Raw genomic sequence first — 17,641 nt, forward strand, 5'->3', positions numbered from 1 at the left:
ATTTTTTTTTTTTTTTCCGGTATGCGGGCCTATCACTGTTGTGGCCTGTCCCGTTGCGGAGCACAGGCTCCGGACGCACAGGCTCAGCGGCCATGGCTCACGGGCTCAGCCGCTCCGCGGCATGTGGGATCTTCCCGGACCGGGGCACGAACCCGTGTCCCCTGCATCGGCAGGCGGACTCTCAACCACTGCGCCACCAGCGAAGCCCTTTCAGTGTCAATTTTTATCTTTTCTTTTCAGAGTCAGATATTGCAATCTGCCAGTAACCAGCAAGATGGATTCTCTTTCTCTCTCTTTCCCTCTCATTTTCCTTTTTTTCCCCCTTCTGCTCCCTCTTTCCTTTCTTTCTTACCTATTACCACTTAAATTCTTCCAGGTGCAGTTTTAGCCTTGGACAATTTTGGTTTGTGCTAAGTTTCTACTGCTAACAATATCTACTTTGTATGCTTTGATTCTAGACTGTTTTTATTTCTTGGAGCAAAGTGCCTCCATAGGGAAAAGCTCTAGGAGGCAGATGCAGACACATTTGGGGGATGAAGAATCTGGACCTCCCAAGATAGATTATTTTTGTAGCTATGAAATCTCTAGAGCCTCCACCCCACTGTGTTATATTTTTGCTTTGATGAGAGAACAGTTACTTGTAAGTTACAGTAACATCAAGGGAATCATGCAGACAATCTCCTGGTTGTCTTCATAAAGTCCCTGAGATGCTATAGAGCAGGTGCCATGATTATGCAGGTGATGGGCACCCAGCTGGGCCTGGCCCACGTCCCCAGCATACCTTTCCCTGATGCTACAGCTTGTCCTGGGCTGGGGAACCTAAGATTCCCTTGGGAGTCTGGTGAACCAGTACAGCTCATTGAGATGACCATTTCCCTGTGTGCTTTCCAATCCTTGCACTGAAGCAGGGGGCCAGATGGGCCCTTAGGGGATTCCTAGCCTTGGATTTTTGTTATTCTTGTCATTGTTGCTTTTTAAAAAACTGCCCCCCAGATTTATTGAGATATAACTGACATATAACACCATGTAAGTTTAAAGTGTACATGAGTTGATGCACATATATGTTGCAAAATGATTACCACATAGGTTAGCTAACCCCTCTGTCCTGTCACATAATTACCATGTCTTTCTTGTGGTGAGACCATTGAAAATCTACTCTCTTAGCAAATTTCAGATATATAATACAGTACTGTCAACCGTAATCACTGCACTGTACATTAGATCCCCAGAACTTCTTTGTCATTGCTGCTTTGTTTGTTTGCTTTTGCCCCTAGAAGCAGAGGTGGCATAATGTCAGTGGTGCTTCTAGCCTCTTCATAAAAGGCTAAGAGCTGGGAATTCCCTGACGGTCCAGTAGTTAGGACTCCATGATTCCACTGCAGGGGCCATGGGTTCAATCCCTGGAGGGGAACTAAGATCCTGCATGCCGCAGGATGTGGCCAAAAAAAAAAAATATATCCATCTCACGCACATATATGGACTAAAAGCTGATGACGGCACACTGGAGGGATTATTCCTATACTGGAGGATGTGGAATGAGTTTTGTCTTGGAAATATCAGGGCCCAAATAGGTCAGGTCTTGGAATAAGAAAATTGCCACTTTGACCTGAATCTCAGGCCCAGGGACTCAAATGTGTTCATGAACAAAGGAATGAAAGAAGAAAAGAGGAGAAAGAAAACAAGATAGGAGGAAGGAGGGCGAAGGAAAAATGAAGATGGTAGAAAGAAAAAAGGGATGGAGGAAAGAAAGAAGAAAGGAAGGGTCAAAAAGACATTCTGAATTCCCTGGCAGCCCAGTGAGTGGTTAGGACTCCACGCTTTCACTGCTGAGGGCCCGGGTTCAATCCTTGGTTGGGGAACTAAGATCCTGCAAGCTGTATGGAACAGCCAAAAAAAAAAAAAGAAAAAGACATTCTGGATAAGCTGTGAGTTCTTATCTCCTCTAAGGGGATGTCACCACAGGCGGCCATGTGTCTCTTCACCTGCTTTCTGGCCACCACGGACTGTTCAGCTAATTTAGTTTTTTTTGAGCACCTACTACATGCCAGGCACCATGCCTCGGACTTTCTGTTTTGTCTAATCCTCGCCCTGATCCTGCGGTATGGCTATGACTCTCCCCACTTTCCAAATGGAGAAACTGAGGCTTGGAGGGGAGAGGAAGCGTGCCCACAGTCGCACAGTGGCCTGAAAAGCAGGACCATGCAGGTGATGCTGGTGTCTGTGTGTCTGTCTCTCACACACACTTACGGACTCAGGGTTCTTGACGAAGACCTTGGTGCTCCCCATCTGATACTGGTCTGGCTCCATGTTGACCGCCCGCAGCAAGTGCTGGACCCCCTGACGCTCGTCCCCACGCCAGTGCGGCCACGTCTCGGGGGTCAGAATAGCATACCTGGAGGGGGAGGGCAGGGGAGGGTTTGAGCAGCTAGCAGGGCGGCTGGGTGTTGGGGCCAGGGTGTGTGTGGTGGAGGGCGCCTCACCTCTGCAGGAACTTGGCAAACTGGCGGCGGTAGGCGAAGCCTGCCCGGCGCACCCTGATGTTCTCCTTTAGGCCCAGATACTCCACCTGGTGCTTGACCCTGGAGGGAGAGCAGCCTGAGTCCCCTGGTGGTCCTGGGAGTTGGAGGGGGGTCTGGATTCGTGCTGGAGGCAGTTTAGGGGGTGAGTTCCGAGGTCTAGGGAGGGAGGTTCACTGCTGGCCACAGGGGCCTGCTTGAGAGTTAGTTTTGTGCATTGGGGGGGCCCTCGGTTCTGGGGGATCTGTGTTTGTTCGGGGGTCAGTTTCAGGGGGTGGCACGTGGGGTTTCGGGAATGAGGGGGACTGTGTTAGTCCCTGGGGCATCCTACAGACAGTCTGGGGTCCTCCCTCGGGGTCTTGATCAGTGTTAGGTATAACCCCGGGGCCCCGAGGGCTTTTGCGCTGGTCCTAGGGGTCGACTTGGGTGAGCCCTTTGATGGGTCCCACGACCCTGGGGTGGTTGTGGAGGGAGGGTCGGCGGTGTGGACTGGCCCATACGGGGCGGGGGGGTCACCTGTTCTCCTCCCAGTCACGGGGCCTCTTGGTCTCGTTGGGCTTGATGCAGCGGAGGTAGTGGGGTGTGCACTTCCTCAGCGTGGATACCAGGTCGTTGGCTTGTTTCTAAGGGAGCGGGGAGAGAGTGGGGGTGGGGAGCACAGATGGGACCCTCTGGCCCCTCTCTCTTCCCACCCTGAATACAAGAGACAGGACACACTGGCTGGGTGTGTGGCACCTGACGGACCACGGGCTCAGGTGTCCCTGGTCCATTCCATATGTGACTCTGTTAGCACATATCACATGGGGTTGATATCGTGCGTCTACCTGACCCTCAAACCGCAAACCAGGAGCTCACATGTCTGCCATATTCACCACTTCGCCTGGCACATAATAAATGCTCAGTGAACTTTAAAAAAAAAAATTAATTTATTTATTTTTGGCGGCGTTGGGTCTTCGTTGCTGCGTGTGGGCTTGCTCTAGCTGTGGCGAGCAGGGGCTACACTTTGTTGCGGTGCGCGGGCATCTCCTTGCGGTGGCTTCTCTCTCTCTCCTTTTTTTTTTTTTTTTTTTTTTTTTTTAGCGGTACGCGGGCCTCTCACTGTTGTGGCCTCTCCCCTTGCGGAGCACAGGCTCCGGACGCGCAGGCTCGGCGGCCATGGCTCACGGGCCCAGCCGCTCCGCGGCATGTGGGATCCTCCCAGACCGGGGCACGAACCCGTGTCCCCCGCATCGGCAGGCGGACTCTCAACCACTGCGCCACCAGGGAAGCCCCACGGTGGCTTCTTTTGTTGAACGCTTGTTGATGGAGTAACTGAGCACGCGGGAGCATGTTGCCCGGAAATTTCTGCCTGTCCTTTGGGGCACAGTACTTTGGAAGCAGAGAATCACGTGTGTGTGTCTGAGAGGCTAGGGTTGTGCATTTTAGTCCCTCAGGGGAGACTACAAAGGAAATCATTCCAGGTGGGAGGATCGGGGGAGCGGCAGGAGAGACCCCAGCGTGGATCACAGCTCTGCTGTGTGATCTGGACCAGTGACTGCGCCTCTCTGAGCCTTGGCCTGCCATCTACCAGATGGGACTAGTCCCACGTCTGTAAAGTGTCTTGTGTTTGCTGCCAGCACTGATAAGTGCCCCATATATGGTTATTGAAATATTATTAGGATGGGACACCCATGTTCATGGCAGCACTATTCACAATAGCCAAAAGGTGAAAACAGCCCAAGTGTCCATCAACGGAGGAATGGATAAGAAAAAAACGGTATAACCGTAAATGGAGTATTATTCAGCCTTAAAAAGGAAGGAAATTCTGACACATGCTTGAACCTTGAAGATATGCTCAGTGAAATAAACCAGTCACAAAAGGATAAATGCTGTCTGATTCCATTTATAGGAGGTCCCTAGAAGGGTCAAATCCACAGAGACAGGAAGTAGATGGTGGGGGCCGGGGGCTGGGGGAGGGGATGGGGAGTGAGTGTTTCATGGGGACGGAGTTTCAGTTTGGGAAGATGAGAAAGTTCTGGAGATGGAGGGTGAGGATGGTGGCACGAATGCAAACGTACTTAATGCTGCTGAGACGTATACTTAAAAATGGTTAAAATGGTAAATTTTATGTATATTTTACCACAATGAAGAAAAAAGTGACATGACCAAAAGACCAAAAAAACAAAAAACATTAGGATGATGGTTCATTTCTGGATTTAGGGAGGTAGGAGGACATTAAGGAAGCTGGTCCAAGCTCCTTAACCCCAGAGCTGGAAGAAGGCCCTGGTGAACAGAGGGTGCCAGAGGGAGGGGCAGAGGCCCTGGGATTGGGGAGGGATTGACGCTGGAATGAGGGAAATGGACCCATCCCTCCTCATGCCCACCTTGATCTTGGAGCCGGCTGTACTGGGGCGGCCCTTCTTTTCTACATCCAGCTTCTCAGGAAAGAGCATCCGGAGGAAGGCCCTGGGCAGGGATAGAGGGGAGGTCGGAGGTGCAGCTGGAACTTGGGTGCACCTCCCAGAGGTGGGCTGTCTAGGTGCCTGGGACCCAGAGGACATGCTGCACAGTACGGTTCTTCCTTAATGCTAGGGGGTGTGATGGTGAGAATCAGAAAGTTGGTTTTGTCCTTTTGGTTCCTTAATTTATTTGTACTGTTACTTTTTCCTCCATGACCACGTATGACTTGGGTAGCAAGTAAAATAGAACAAAGTTAAGCTAAGTGATGCAGCATCTCGGGCAACAGGGGCAGGTCCCCTGGGAGGAACCGTCTTACAGGCACAGGCTTGCACGTGTGTGCAAAGAAATATGGACAAGGATCTTGTTGCTGTAGCTCTGTTTGTGATAGGCATAGATGGGCACAACCTAAGTGTCCATCAACAGGGCATCAGTTAAATTCACTCTGGTGAAACCGAGCAGGACCCTGTGGGGCCTTCCCAGAGACAGAATCCCCCGCCATGTCCCCTGCCTCTTGTTTGTAGAAGAGCGTTAGCCTCCCAGGCCTTCTCTGAGTTCCAAAGAGCAAATTTAATCAGGAAAGTGAGAAAATGCAGAAACAAAGGAAAGCAGCCAAGCAGACAAAATAATAATAGTTCAGCCGTAAAACAAAGTTAAGGACTTTTAGTTCCTCCTCAAGGGCCATAGATAATATCCTGAGCCATATCCTTGAGTTGTTTTGCAGATATTAAAACCCCCATCAGGTAGAAGAAGCTAACTATATGCTGACCACCAATGCATAGACCCCAGATTGGCTGGAACCAGAAGGTTGATGATGGAGATTCCAGAAACATCACTCTGTTACCTCACCATGAGCCAATCAGAAAATTGTGCGCAAACTGATCACACACCCTGTGACCCTCTCCCTCAAGCTGTCTTTAAAGACCCTTCCCTGAAAGCCATCAGGGAGTTTGGGTCTTTTGAGTATGAGCTACCTATTCTCCTTGCTTGGCCCTGCAATAAACACTATACTTTCCTTCACCACCACGCAGTGTCAGGGGGTTGGCTTTGCTATGGTTTGAGTGAGGGGCCTAAGTTTGGTTTGGTAACATTGTTACATTCACAGCTTCTTCCTCCTTCTCAGTGAGATCTTCCCTAACCACCATAACCCGGAAGAAGTGGACTGCTTAATAGATGCAGAGTGTGTGTTTAGGGTGATGAAATGTTTCTGAACCTAATAGTGGTGATTGTTATACAACATTGTGAATGTACTTACTACTTAATGCCACTGATCTGTATACTTTAAAACGGGTAGAAAGGTAAATTTTATATTTTGTGTATTTTATCACAATTAAAAGAAAGCAAAAAAAAAAAAAAAAAAAAGAATGAATGATGCCCTCCTCACTGTCTACCCCTTACCAACTTAGTTTTTCTTCAGACTTGTCCCAGTGGTTCTCACACCTCAGTGGGTACCAGAATCGCCGGGAAAGCTTGTTGAAACACAGATAGCTGGGCCTCGCCCCTAGATGTTCTCATTCACAGGTCTGGACTGGGGGCCCATAATTTCTAACAATAATTTCTGGTGATGCTGGTCCAGGGACCCCACTTTGTGAACCACAGCTCTAACTCTGTGCCTTACAATATGGCAGCCATGGGTCACACGTGGTTCCTGAAGCCCTGATAACGTGGCCTGTCCAAATTGAGATATGCTGTGAGTGTTAAAACACACACTGGATTTCAAAGAGTATGCAGTATGGAAACAGAGAATGTAAGTATTTCATCAATAATTTTTTAGTACTGATTGCATATTAAAATGCTACTTTGGGTATACTGAGCTAAAGAAAACATTAAAAAAAAATGTCACCTGTTTTACTTGTTCACCTTTTTACTTTCTTAAAAAAATTCTTTCACCCTTTACTATTCCACAGACAATTAGTTCTAGGTCAATCTTTTACTACAATTCTGTTTTTTAAAAAGAACAAACCCTAGACGAAATCTGACCAGCAGATGTGTTTTGTTAGGTACACATAGCTTTCTTGTGTGTGTGTGTGTGTGTGTGTGTGTGTGGTAAAATACACAAAACAACATACAATTTACCGTTTAAATCATTTAAAAATGTACTCTTCATTGGTATTAGGTACATTTACATTGTTGTGCAACACTTTTTCACTTTTTAAGTGCTCTTACCAGAAAGTTTAAAACTACACGGGTGGCAGGAATGGGGATTGACGGCAATTTGGCATGAAGGATCTTTTGGGGTGATGCTCGTGTTCCACACTGGATTGTGGTGACGGTTGTACAGCTCTGAACATTTACTAAGAACCATTTCTTAAAATGGATGCATTTAATGGTATGTAACTTATACCTGAATCAGGCCATTTAAAAATAACTACGTGCGTGGCTTCAGTCCTATTGGATGTGGAATAATATTGGACAGCATTGCTCTAAATCAATGGTGCCCAAACTCTAATGTACACATGACTCCTGGGGTCTTGCTAAAATGCAGATTCTGATTCAGTCCATCTGAGGTGGAGCCTGAGACTCTCTGTTTGTAATCAGCTCAGAGGATGCTGACGTTACTGATCTAGTAACCACACTTTCAGCACTATATGAACCACTGTCTTAGAACTTTCACTCATGCTACGTTCTATTTGCCTTTTTTTCCCCCTAGTTCAATGTCTGTCTCGCCACTTGGCTGTCAGCTTGATGAGAGCAGCTGTGTTCTCTGACCTGTTCAGTCCTCTACCCCCAAAAGTCCAAATGATACCTGGTACACAGCAGCGCTTGAATAAAATTTTGAGGTATAAAAAGATGGAACCCGGTATGCTGCTGTGATCAGGGAGATGGATCCATACATATTCATAGAGAAAAATGCATAGCGAGATGTGTTTTCACTGCGTAAAAATGGAAGCTCTCCACACCAGCACAGATGCTTGGGTTTGCAGAGGGCAGCATGGGAAGGGCCATAAGGAACGGCTGCTGCTTTCCTCACTTCTCCCTGTGGACCTCGGGCTACTGTTTAATCAGAACCAGTCATTAGAAACACAGCCACCGCCCCCCGCCAAAGTTTATGGCGTGATGGCAGCTCTGGGGAAGACGGGTGGTCTCTGGGCCTCCCCCATCCCCACAAGGAGTTGCCCAGAGGCTCCCGCCTGGGACCACTCACTGCTCACTGGTCTGCATCAGCTCTATGAGGTCGGAGAAGAGGACATCACGGTTCTTCTCGCAGAAGCCGCTGACATCATAGGATACCTGGAGGAAGGCGGCGTGCCGGGAGTGAGGGACTTAGGCAGAGGGTCCGGGGGGGGGTGTCCTGTAGGGGCCTGCTCTGGGGTGAGAGGACTGGGTGGTGTCTACAGTTCAAAATAGGGGGTCGGGGGCAGCATGGGCCTGGGGGCCCTGGAGGTCTGATGTTCAAGTTGAGGTTGGAGGGTTAGGGCTGCGGTCTGGGTCAGAGGTGAGGTGGTTGGGGGGCTGGGGGCTGGGAGGCTGTGTCAGGAGGGTTACAGCACTGGCTGCGGGTTGGTGGGGGGGGGTTTGGCCAGGCTTGTGGGCTGGGTCTGCCATCCCCAAAGGGGGGCCCTGCATAGTTTTTGTCGGGGCTACTTCCTGCTGAGGGAAAACGGGAGCTCCAGCCCATTTTAGGGATTGGTGGGCTGCAGTATGGCCAGGGGACCCCTGAGGTTCTTCGCTGCCCATGTTAAGGTCAATGGGAGAGTCTTCAGTCTTGTAAACTGGGGAGGGGGACCATGGCCAGGGTCGGAGGCCAGTGGATTTCTAAAGCCTTGGCTAGGAGTCTGTGTGTAGGGGGCTCCAGCCTATCGTGGAGGCGGTGGCTGGTGACATGGCCCTGGGGACTCCAAGTTGAGATCAGAAGGAGGGGGGCTGTGTCCTGGGTCAGGGGGATAGTGGGGCTTACAGCTCAGATTGGGGCTTGGGGGTCTGCTGCTTAATTTGGGGTCGATGGGGGGGAGTTTGTGTCCTGTAAGCGGAGGGGCTGTCCTGTTAGCTGCGAGAGCTGTGGGCTTGATCAGGGGCCAGTGGGTTCCACAGCCCCGGCTGTAGGGCCATGGGTTGGGGTGACAGGCCAGTTCTTGGGGGTCAGTGGGAGGGGGTCTGTGTTTCTGGCCAGTCGGTGGAGGGCTGGAGAAGGGGATCGGTGGAGCTCTTCAGCCCTGGCTGGGGGTCTGGGTGGAATCCTCCTGGGGTCCATGGGGCGGGGGTGGGGCGCACCTTGCCCGCGTAGTGGTGGATGACGAAGCCGGCACTCCAGCTGTTGAAGTGCTCGTGGGTGCCCACGGCCGCCTGCAGCTTCTGCAGCAGCGTCTGGTCGGCGCCGCCGCCCGTGGCGTGCATGGTGGCGCACACGTCGTCCAGGACGCTCATGATGCCTGGTGGGTTCTGCGGGGCGCGGGCGTCGGGTGGCGTGGGCGGGGCAGGGATCAGCCTGGCCCGGCCCTGCCCCCATCTCGCTCATTGGGGAGGGAGAGGAGAAGCTTCCAAATACAAGAGCAAAAGGTGCTGGTGGGGGGCCCAGATGTCTGGGGGCTGCTGTGGAAGCTCGCTGGTGCAGGATAGGGTGGGGGACCCCATAAGGGATCCATGCCTGGATCCCTTCCCCAGACTGAGATGGTGGGGGGACCTGTCAGCTTCGACCCCCTCTATCCCCAGCAGCCTGCCTGCGGGGATGTTTGTTGAGTGAATAATTGAAAGGTGAACAGGTAAGCAGAGCGAATGGGCAAGGTGGCCGACAGGTATCGTCAGTGGGGCTCCATCGGTCCAAGGGGGAGCATGGGTGAGAAGGGCCTACGGGGGCTGGAACCGCCCCGGCTCTCCCAGCTCTCCCGAGCCCAGCTCCGGGGCCCAGTGAGAACCCCCAAATCCGCCCTGGCCCTCACCAGCTTGTTTTCGATGAGGTCACAGACGATTTTGTTGTTGAAGTACTGGATGGGGGTCCAGCGGATGCCCTCCTGTACGTACTCCTCCTGGTGGTGGCAAAGGGGGCAGGGGTGGCACCAGGTGTCTGGGCAAAGGTGGCTGTGTTTCTAGAATTTGAGCTTCATGAGGATGGGTGAAGAAGGTGTGACAGATGTTCCCCCCACCCCCCATATAACTCCTCTTCTCATCTCATCACTTAGGACTGTCTCTGATAATAAAGCCCATTCCCCCGTGTGGGGCAGGTCGGAAGTTTCCCCAGGGGTCCAAGAATTGAGCCCCAGTTGCCTGAAGTGTGGCCTTCTCATGAATACATTCTATTTGGCTCTTTAAAAAAAAAAATCCCTTTCTGGGGACTTCCTTGGCGGTCCAGTGGTTAAGACTCTGCGCTTCCACTTCACGGGGCATGGGTTTCATCCCTGGTCGGGGGACTAAAATCCCGCATGGAGTGGCCAAAAAAAATAAATAAATAAAAGAATGGTGGTTTAAAAAAAAAAAATCCCTTTCTCATTTCCTCAGTCATGTCCTGGTATTTGCCCTGAAACCTAGTCTCAGGCTCTGCTTCTATGGGACGGGTTGAATGAAAAGAGCAGGGATTTTTGTCTGTCCTGTTCGTGGAGGTCTCCCTAGCACTGCAGACAGTGCCTGGTACACAGCAGGTGCTCAATAAATAATTGTTGAAGGTGTGAACCAAGAGGCTATTCCCTAGCCCTTGTCAAACCTTCAGAGGCAGAAAACCTCTCCTGAAGGAAGGAGCTTGGACAGGTCAGCAGAGACAGGTGCCAGCGTGGGGCTGGGGTGTCCCCTGGTTGCTTGGCAACCTTCATGGTCCTGCCCCCACCCCCAGTGTCCCCTGCTCCTGGCCGCTTGGCTGCCCTTGCCCACCTGTTCAGCCTTCAGGGTGAGTTCGATAAAGATCTGCTGTAGCTTCTCATTGACGAAGTTGATGCAGAACTGCTCAAAGCCGTTTTTCTGCCAAGAGAGGGAAAGAATGCTTCCCTAAGTGGGCTGATACGGGAGGCTCCGGGGCCACTGGGCCACCCTAGAGTGGCCGTGGGCCAGTGGCAGTGTCATACGTACCTGGAAGATCTCAAAGCCATAGATGTCAAGCACACCGATACTGTACTCCTCCTGGGGCTTCTGCATGGCACGGTTAATGGCCTGTGATGCGGTGGGGACACTAGGTGAGTGGCCTGCCACTCTCTTGAAATGCTCTCAGCCATGTTCACAGGCTGGGTTTCTCCCACCAGTTTCTCTCCTGCCTTCCCCACCTCTGTGCATACCCCTACCCCCATTGGTCATTCCTATGAGAAACCCAGGTGTTAGAACATCTAGGTTCCTGCCTTGGGAGCTGGCTCTGCCCCTTAACCACTCTGCACCTCTACTTTCTCATCTTTAAAATGGGTAATAGTAGCAACTCTCTTAGAGGTCTATTTTCTAAGAATTAAATAAACTGATGCATGGAAAACAGAACCATAGCAGACACGCATTAGGTGCTATGGAATGTTGGCTACCACAGTCACTATTCTTGACCTTGACATGTCCCATTCTCATCCACCTCCGTCTAGTCCATCACTTTGTCCTCCTGACAGCCCCCCCCCCACCTCGTGGCTCTCAAATGCACCCACCCCTGTCCATCCTAACAGCCCCCATCTCAGTCCAGGCCTGGACGTTTCCAATAGACCCCTCCTTCCTGGGCTCCATGCCACAGCCAGGAACCCCCTATATCTCCCATCAGATCACCTCCTGCCCTGCTTGACGCCTCCTACGGCTGGGCATTGGTGAGGTCAAGCCCACCAACTGGTCATGACAGTCAAGACGCCCCCTTCGCACCCCCGCCACCACTGCCGCTGGGCTGGTCCAAGCCCAGGGCCTGGTGCTGTCCCCGAGCTCCTCTCCCACCCCCGGCCCCACTTGCCTCTACGAGGAAGTTGAAGAGACGGGAGTAGAGCCCCTTGGCCAGGGCGTCCCGAGTGTAGGCCGCCTGCTCCACGTTCAAGGTCACGTCAATGGACTCGCTGCGCCCGCCCCAGCGGCTGTCCATCTTGCGGCTGGTCAGCTTCTCCTGCAGCCGCCCGCTGTCAATGCCCAGGAGGTAGGCGGGGAAGGCCAAGACTGCCAGGTGATGGGGCGGGGGCGGGGAAGGGAGCAGTAGGTGGGGCTCTTGGGTTTCGTGTGAGCGCCCCCTTCTGTCCCCATTTTGCCCAGTGCCACCGATCTTGTCCTCGTGGGACCTTACCCCCAGGGGGCCACACAGGGAGGAAGCGGGTCACACATGCATACGTGCCTCCACCCCGCCCTCCACAGCACCCACACTCACGGTCTTCGCTCTCCACCCGGGCATAATTCCCATCTTCGCAGAAGCTGATGTTTCCCAGGTGCAAGATCCCTGCCACAAGCTGCAGGACCAGCTGCTGGACATTGGGCGGGATCCCTATGACCTGCATGGCACTCTGGGGGCACAACAGGGACAGAGCCTGTGCCACAAATCCCGACCTCCAGCCTGCCCCCTGGGTTAGGTTTTGGGGGCCATGGCACAGACTTGGGGAGTCAGGACACCTGGGCCTCTGTCCTGGCTCTTTCACTCATTTGCTGTGTAACCTTGGGCAAGTTCCTTCCCCTCTCTGGGCCTTGGTTTCCCAATTTGTAACACGGGAAGTTTCCCGGGGCTGGAGGGGCAGCTGGTGCCCACCAGAGTCTCACTGAAGTCGCTCCGGTCATCGGTGCCATCGACCTTGTAGGTGTCTCCTTGGTTGAGGTAGTAATAGTAGTCGGGGGTCATGAGCCCCAGGTTCTGCCGCTGCTCCTGAGAAGCCCCTTCCAGCAGCTGGAGGGCAAACGATGCTCACGCATGTGGAGATGGACCGGCACAGCCCTCGTAATCCCCGAGGCCTCACTGTCATGGGCTTCCAAATGCTGACCCTCCCATTGTCTCCCCCCGGGCTCCAGGTGGGGCTCCCTCCGCCCCAGCCCCACGGCCCCCTTCCGTGCACCTGGTAGTAGATGTGGAAGTTCCTCTCGCTTTCATTCTGCATGACCACTCGGGATTTCTCCAGCAAGAAGTTGGAGATCTTGCCCCCATCTGGCTCCCCACCACGGCTGAACTGGATCTCAAAGTACTTGCCCTGAACCCGAGAGAGCCACATCAGCCCTCGCAGGGTCCCAGGGCTGCAGGTGAGGAAGGATTGGGGATCGGTCTTATGAGGCTGGCCTCTTTGTGGCTCTTCGCCACATGACCTCAAGTTGCTTTTCTCTCCTCACCTCCCACTTATTGTTCTTTTCACCAGCTCCTTCCCTCCAGCCTTTGCTTAAGCTGTGGCCTGGGCCAGGAATGCCTTTTCCTCCCTCTCTGATGATTCAAGCCCTCACTTGGGGCATTTAGCCCTGTGCCTGGCACAGAGAAGTATCACAGTTTATTGACAGCTCCCCACTCCCTCCACCATAGCACAGAGGCCTCCATGTCTCTGTGGAATGCTACTGGTTCCAATGATCCTGGGTGACTCCCATATGTTGTCCCTGAGCCCAGAGCAAGGGACCCCACACCATCTTTGGTCTCTGACACCATCTGGGTTCCACTCTGGCTGGAGGTTGGAAGGCAGACAAGCCCCTTATTTCTCCTTTCTGCCACCCACATCCAATTACAATACAAATGACATCATCATACTACACAATTAAACACCTATAATGCATGACAAATACTTATTCTATTGTATAATAAAACTATATAAAATAAAATAGAATTACATATTTTTGAGATTCATTCATGTTTTGGTGTGCATTAGTAGTTTGAAAACACAGACTGTGTGATTCCATTTATACGAAGTTCTAGAACTGCTGAAACTAATCCAGGGTGAAAAAAAGAAAATATCAGAGTGGTTGCTTCTGGGGTAAAGTAGGAATAGAGATCAACTAGAAAGAGACAAGAGGGAATTTTCTGGAGAGATGGTGATGTTCTGTATGTTGGTAGGGGTGTGGGTTGCACAGGTGTGTGCATTTGTCCAAACTCAGTGAATGCTCCTCTTTAGATTTCTATATTTTGCTGTTACTTTAGAAGAACTAAAAGAGAACTGCAAAATTATATTGGACTATAATTAATGATCTACGTGCTGAAGTGTTTGGGGGGAAAGGTATGATGTCTACAGCTTGGTTTGCAGTGCATCAAAAAACACGGATGAATGGAGATACGATTAAGCAAGTATAGTAAACTATTAATGGTGGAATCTAGGAGATGGGCATACAGGCGTTCACTGTAGTATTCATTCAACTTTTCCATGTATATGAAACATTTTACAAGAAAACGTTGGGGAAGATACTTCAAATATAATTATATTATAAAATATATTAGAAAATAAAAATATAGCTAATAACTATGACTAATAATATTTAGGGAAATTAAAAAGTATCATTAGTGTCGTAATTCATTAATCCATTTCCATGTTCAGGCGTTTACTGACATTACTGAGGTCTATGAGATGGATATTAACATCATCCCCATCCCAGCAGAGGAGCCCCACAAGGTTACATTGTTTTTCTTTGTCCAAGCCACACTTCTAAGCCGTGACAGAAACTGATGATAAATCCAAATCCGTTTACCTATTCTGTCTTCCATTAGGCTCAGCATGGCACCTGACGCAAAGAAGGACTCCAAGAACCATATGGTGAAAGAAAGAGTGAACGAGGGAATAAATGGGACCTGAAATGTGAATAGGAACAGCCTGGTTGCAGCCGGGGGAAGTCTGTTCAAGAACACTACACAGACATGTCATGGCCTCCACAGATATGCTGATGGGGGACTCTTTTTCGGATGAACCATGAACAGGAAATGAGTCTCCCAGGAAGGAGCAGGTATTTCCTGTATTCTTGAGAATACAGGTGGGGGAGAGAGAGAGAGAGAGAGAGAGAGAGAGGGAGGGAGGTCAGTGAGTCGGTGTGGAGGGAGCATCTGCTCCAAGCAGGCTGCAGAGACTCACAAAGCGACTGGAATTATTGTTGCGCACAGTCTTGGCATTGCCAAAGGCTTCCAGCAGTGGGTTTGATTGCAGGATGATGTCCTTCACATGCTGGGGAAAGAAGCAGGTGGGGAGGGAAGAGGTCAGACTGACGTGGGGTGTGGGAGTTCGGGGTCGGGGGGGATGAAATACCGTGCAGAGTGGGGAGGCTCAGCCCTTCTTTCTGGTTCGCCTTACCTGGACCTTCTCGCCTCCGCCCGACACCTTGGAGATGTAGCCCATGATGTATTTAGCTGCCACCGTCTTGCCGGCTCCACTTTCTCCACTGTGGATGGGTGAGGGAAGGAATACTGAGTGGCCAGGGGTGGGGGAAGTGCTCTTTCCAGTGTCTGATCAATCATTCATTCATTCATTGAATGAATGGCACCTACCGTGTGCCAGGCAATGGTCCAGGCATTGGGGATACAATAGTGAACAAGGCAGATCCAAATCTCTGTCCTCCTGACATTTAGATGGGACAGATGGGCAATAACAGTTCCAAGTAAACCCCCCTGGGGTGATGATGCTGTTTTAGCGGGGCCTGGGCAGGAGGGTCTTGGGACCCCCACTCCGTACCTGATGATGACACACTGGTTCTCACAGTCAATGAGCATGTTCCGGTACATGTTGTCTGTGAGGGCATAGATGTGCGGGGGATTCTCGTACTGGGCCTGGCGGGGGAGGTGTGGGCTCAGCCTAGGGCTAGGGCCCGGGGGTCCTGGGGCTGTGCCTCCCACCCGGCCCCGGCCTCACCGCGCCCTGGTAGAGGTCGATCTCGCGGTCAGTGAAGTAGGGCATCTGCTTGAAGGGGTTTACGGAGATGAGCACGGAGCCGATGTAGGTCTGGTTGGGGGAGGGTTAAGGGCCATGCAGTGTCCCGGCAGGCTTTGTCCCTCATGGGCCCCTGTTCCCACCTCCTGCTCCCCTGGGGCTTCCTAGAGCCCCATGGTTTGGAGGAAGAGCTGGAGATACTCAGATGCACCCTGGGTCTCTTAGGAAAAAACTGATCTGGATCCAGAATGGGGAGACTAGAATATGCTGTGGCTGAGCTACCCCTGGGACAGAGGGAACAGTGAGGGCCAGGGCCACCCCCAACCGGGGCCCTGCTGTCACTCCACTGTCCCCTGTCCTAACACCCAGAGCTCTTAATGCCCATTCCCCCGCCGCCATTCCTGTGCTCAGTTACGTGTGTCCCTTCCACGTGCCATCCTTCTCTGCTCTCATCCGCACACCATCTCTCCATCCATTGGTCAGTCGTCCTCCGGTCCCTCTGTCTTTCACCTGCCCGTCCCGCCCGCGGCCCAGGGTACAAAGATGTAGTCGTCCATGAAGCGCTTGCGGAGGTTGCCCACGATGGCGTCCTCGGTGATCTGGGGCAGTAGCACCATGTCGTCCACACCACTCTGCTTCACGTTGTGGCTCTGCCAGTGGAAACGCTCCTTGCTGCCCTGGGGGTGGGGGCCGCGGGGTGGCGGTGAGCCCCTGCAGGGGGCGTGGCGGGCGATGCCGCCCCAGCACCCCCTCCTAGCTCACCTCCATCATCAGCTTCTGATGCTGTCCCCTTCCCCCCGCCCCCACCTCCCTTCCTCCTTCTCCATCTCCGGGACACCAGGAGAGGTAGGCAAGGTCTAGTCCCAGAGGAGGAGGCCAGACAGAATGACAGCTCGGATACATCCCTCAACCCTCTCTTTTGGTCCCGCCATGCCTCCGCTTAGTATCCCGTTGCCATAGAGGAGACAGCGATGCCTGGCCCAGCAGGGCGGGGTGTGCTTGGGACTCTGGTGGCTGTGGGAGGAGAGGAGGGCATCAGAGAAGGCTTGATGGCGGAGTCCCCACCCTGCTTCTCACGTCCCCAGCCCCTCTCTCCCTGCCTTGGCCAGGCTGAGTCCCTGACTTCTCCATGGCATTTGACCCGCTGCCACCCCTTCCACCTGGAGATGGACGCCTTCCTCGCATCGTGGCGCGCGATGCCGCCCCAGCACCCCCTCCTAGCTCACCTCCATCATCAGCTTCTGATGCTGTCCCCTTCCCCCCGCCCCCACCTCCCTTCCTCCTTCTCCATCTCCGGGACACCAGGAGAGGTAGGCAAGGTCTAGTCCCAGAGGAGGAGGCCAGACAGAATGACAGCTCGGATACATCCCTCAACCCTCTCTTTTGGTCCCGCCATGCCTCCGCTTAGTATCCCGTTGCCATAGAGGAGACAGCGATGCCTGGCCCAGCAGGGCGGGGTGTGCTTGGGACTCTGGTGGCTGTGGGAGGAGAGGAGGGCATCAGAGAAGGCTTGATGGCGGAGTCCCCACCCTGCTTCTCACGTCCCCAGCCCCTCTCTCCCTGCCTTGGCCAGGCTGAGTCCCTGACTTCTCCATGGCATTTGACCCGCTGCCACCCCTTCCACCTGGAGATGGACGCCTTCCTCGCATCGCCATCCTCCTCCCTCGGGGGCATCCTAGCCCATCCCTCTGAGATTCTCTCAGCCGCCATGTGTCTGTGATCTCTGCCTCTGTGCCTGGCTGTGACTCTGGTCCTCAGCTCGCACAGCCTTCCCGCCACCCCTGCCGTGGGCTTCTCCATCCTCAGAGAGTCAGCTCCTGCACCTTCCCAGGCTCCCACGTCGCCTTCTCATTTCCTCCCTCAGCTTTTCATCAGATGACACCTTCCTTAGGCCCCAACGAGGAGACTCAGACACCGGCGCTCCTCAAAACCCTTCCTCCGGGCTTCCCTGGTGGCGCGGTGGTTGAGAGTCCGCCTGCCGATGCAGGGGACGCGGGTTCGCGCCCCGGTCCGGGA

At 52.8% G+C, this 17,641-nt stretch overlaps 1 protein-coding gene across 1 annotated transcript in view; it reads right to left on the reverse strand.

The window, feature by feature from the left end:
• Positions 1-17,641, reverse strand: part of MYO1F (myosin IF) — a 32,306-nt gene that overhangs the window by 7,704 nt on the left and 6,961 nt on the right. The window contains exons 2-19 of the mRNA XM_007109634.4: positions 16,165-16,302; positions 15,608-15,697; positions 15,431-15,525; positions 15,053-15,140; positions 14,837-14,926; positions 12,860-12,991; positions 12,559-12,693; positions 12,187-12,319; positions 11,785-11,981; positions 10,947-11,027; positions 10,752-10,838; positions 9,830-9,916; positions 9,165-9,332; positions 8,098-8,183; positions 4,880-4,961; positions 3,033-3,139; positions 2,481-2,579; positions 2,248-2,392 (exon numbers count right to left, since the gene is read on the reverse strand). Coding sequence (XP_007109696.1) covers positions 2,248-2,392; positions 2,481-2,579; positions 3,033-3,139; positions 4,880-4,961; positions 8,098-8,183; positions 9,165-9,332; positions 9,830-9,916; positions 10,752-10,838; positions 10,947-11,027; positions 11,785-11,981; positions 12,187-12,319; positions 12,559-12,693; positions 12,860-12,991; positions 14,837-14,926; positions 15,053-15,140; positions 15,431-15,525; positions 15,608-15,697; positions 16,165-16,302 — 2,040 coding nt within the window. The remainder of the gene's footprint in view (positions 1-2,247; positions 2,393-2,480; positions 2,580-3,032; positions 3,140-4,879; positions 4,962-8,097; positions 8,184-9,164; positions 9,333-9,829; positions 9,917-10,751; positions 10,839-10,946; positions 11,028-11,784; positions 11,982-12,186; positions 12,320-12,558; positions 12,694-12,859; positions 12,992-14,836; positions 14,927-15,052; positions 15,141-15,430; positions 15,526-15,607; positions 15,698-16,164; positions 16,303-17,641) is intronic.

This window comes from Physeter macrocephalus, chromosome 2 (genome assembly GCF_002837175.3).
Source record: "Physeter macrocephalus isolate SW-GA chromosome 2, ASM283717v5, whole genome shotgun sequence".
Lineage (NCBI taxonomy): Eukaryota > Metazoa > Chordata > Mammalia > Artiodactyla > Physeteridae > Physeter > Physeter macrocephalus.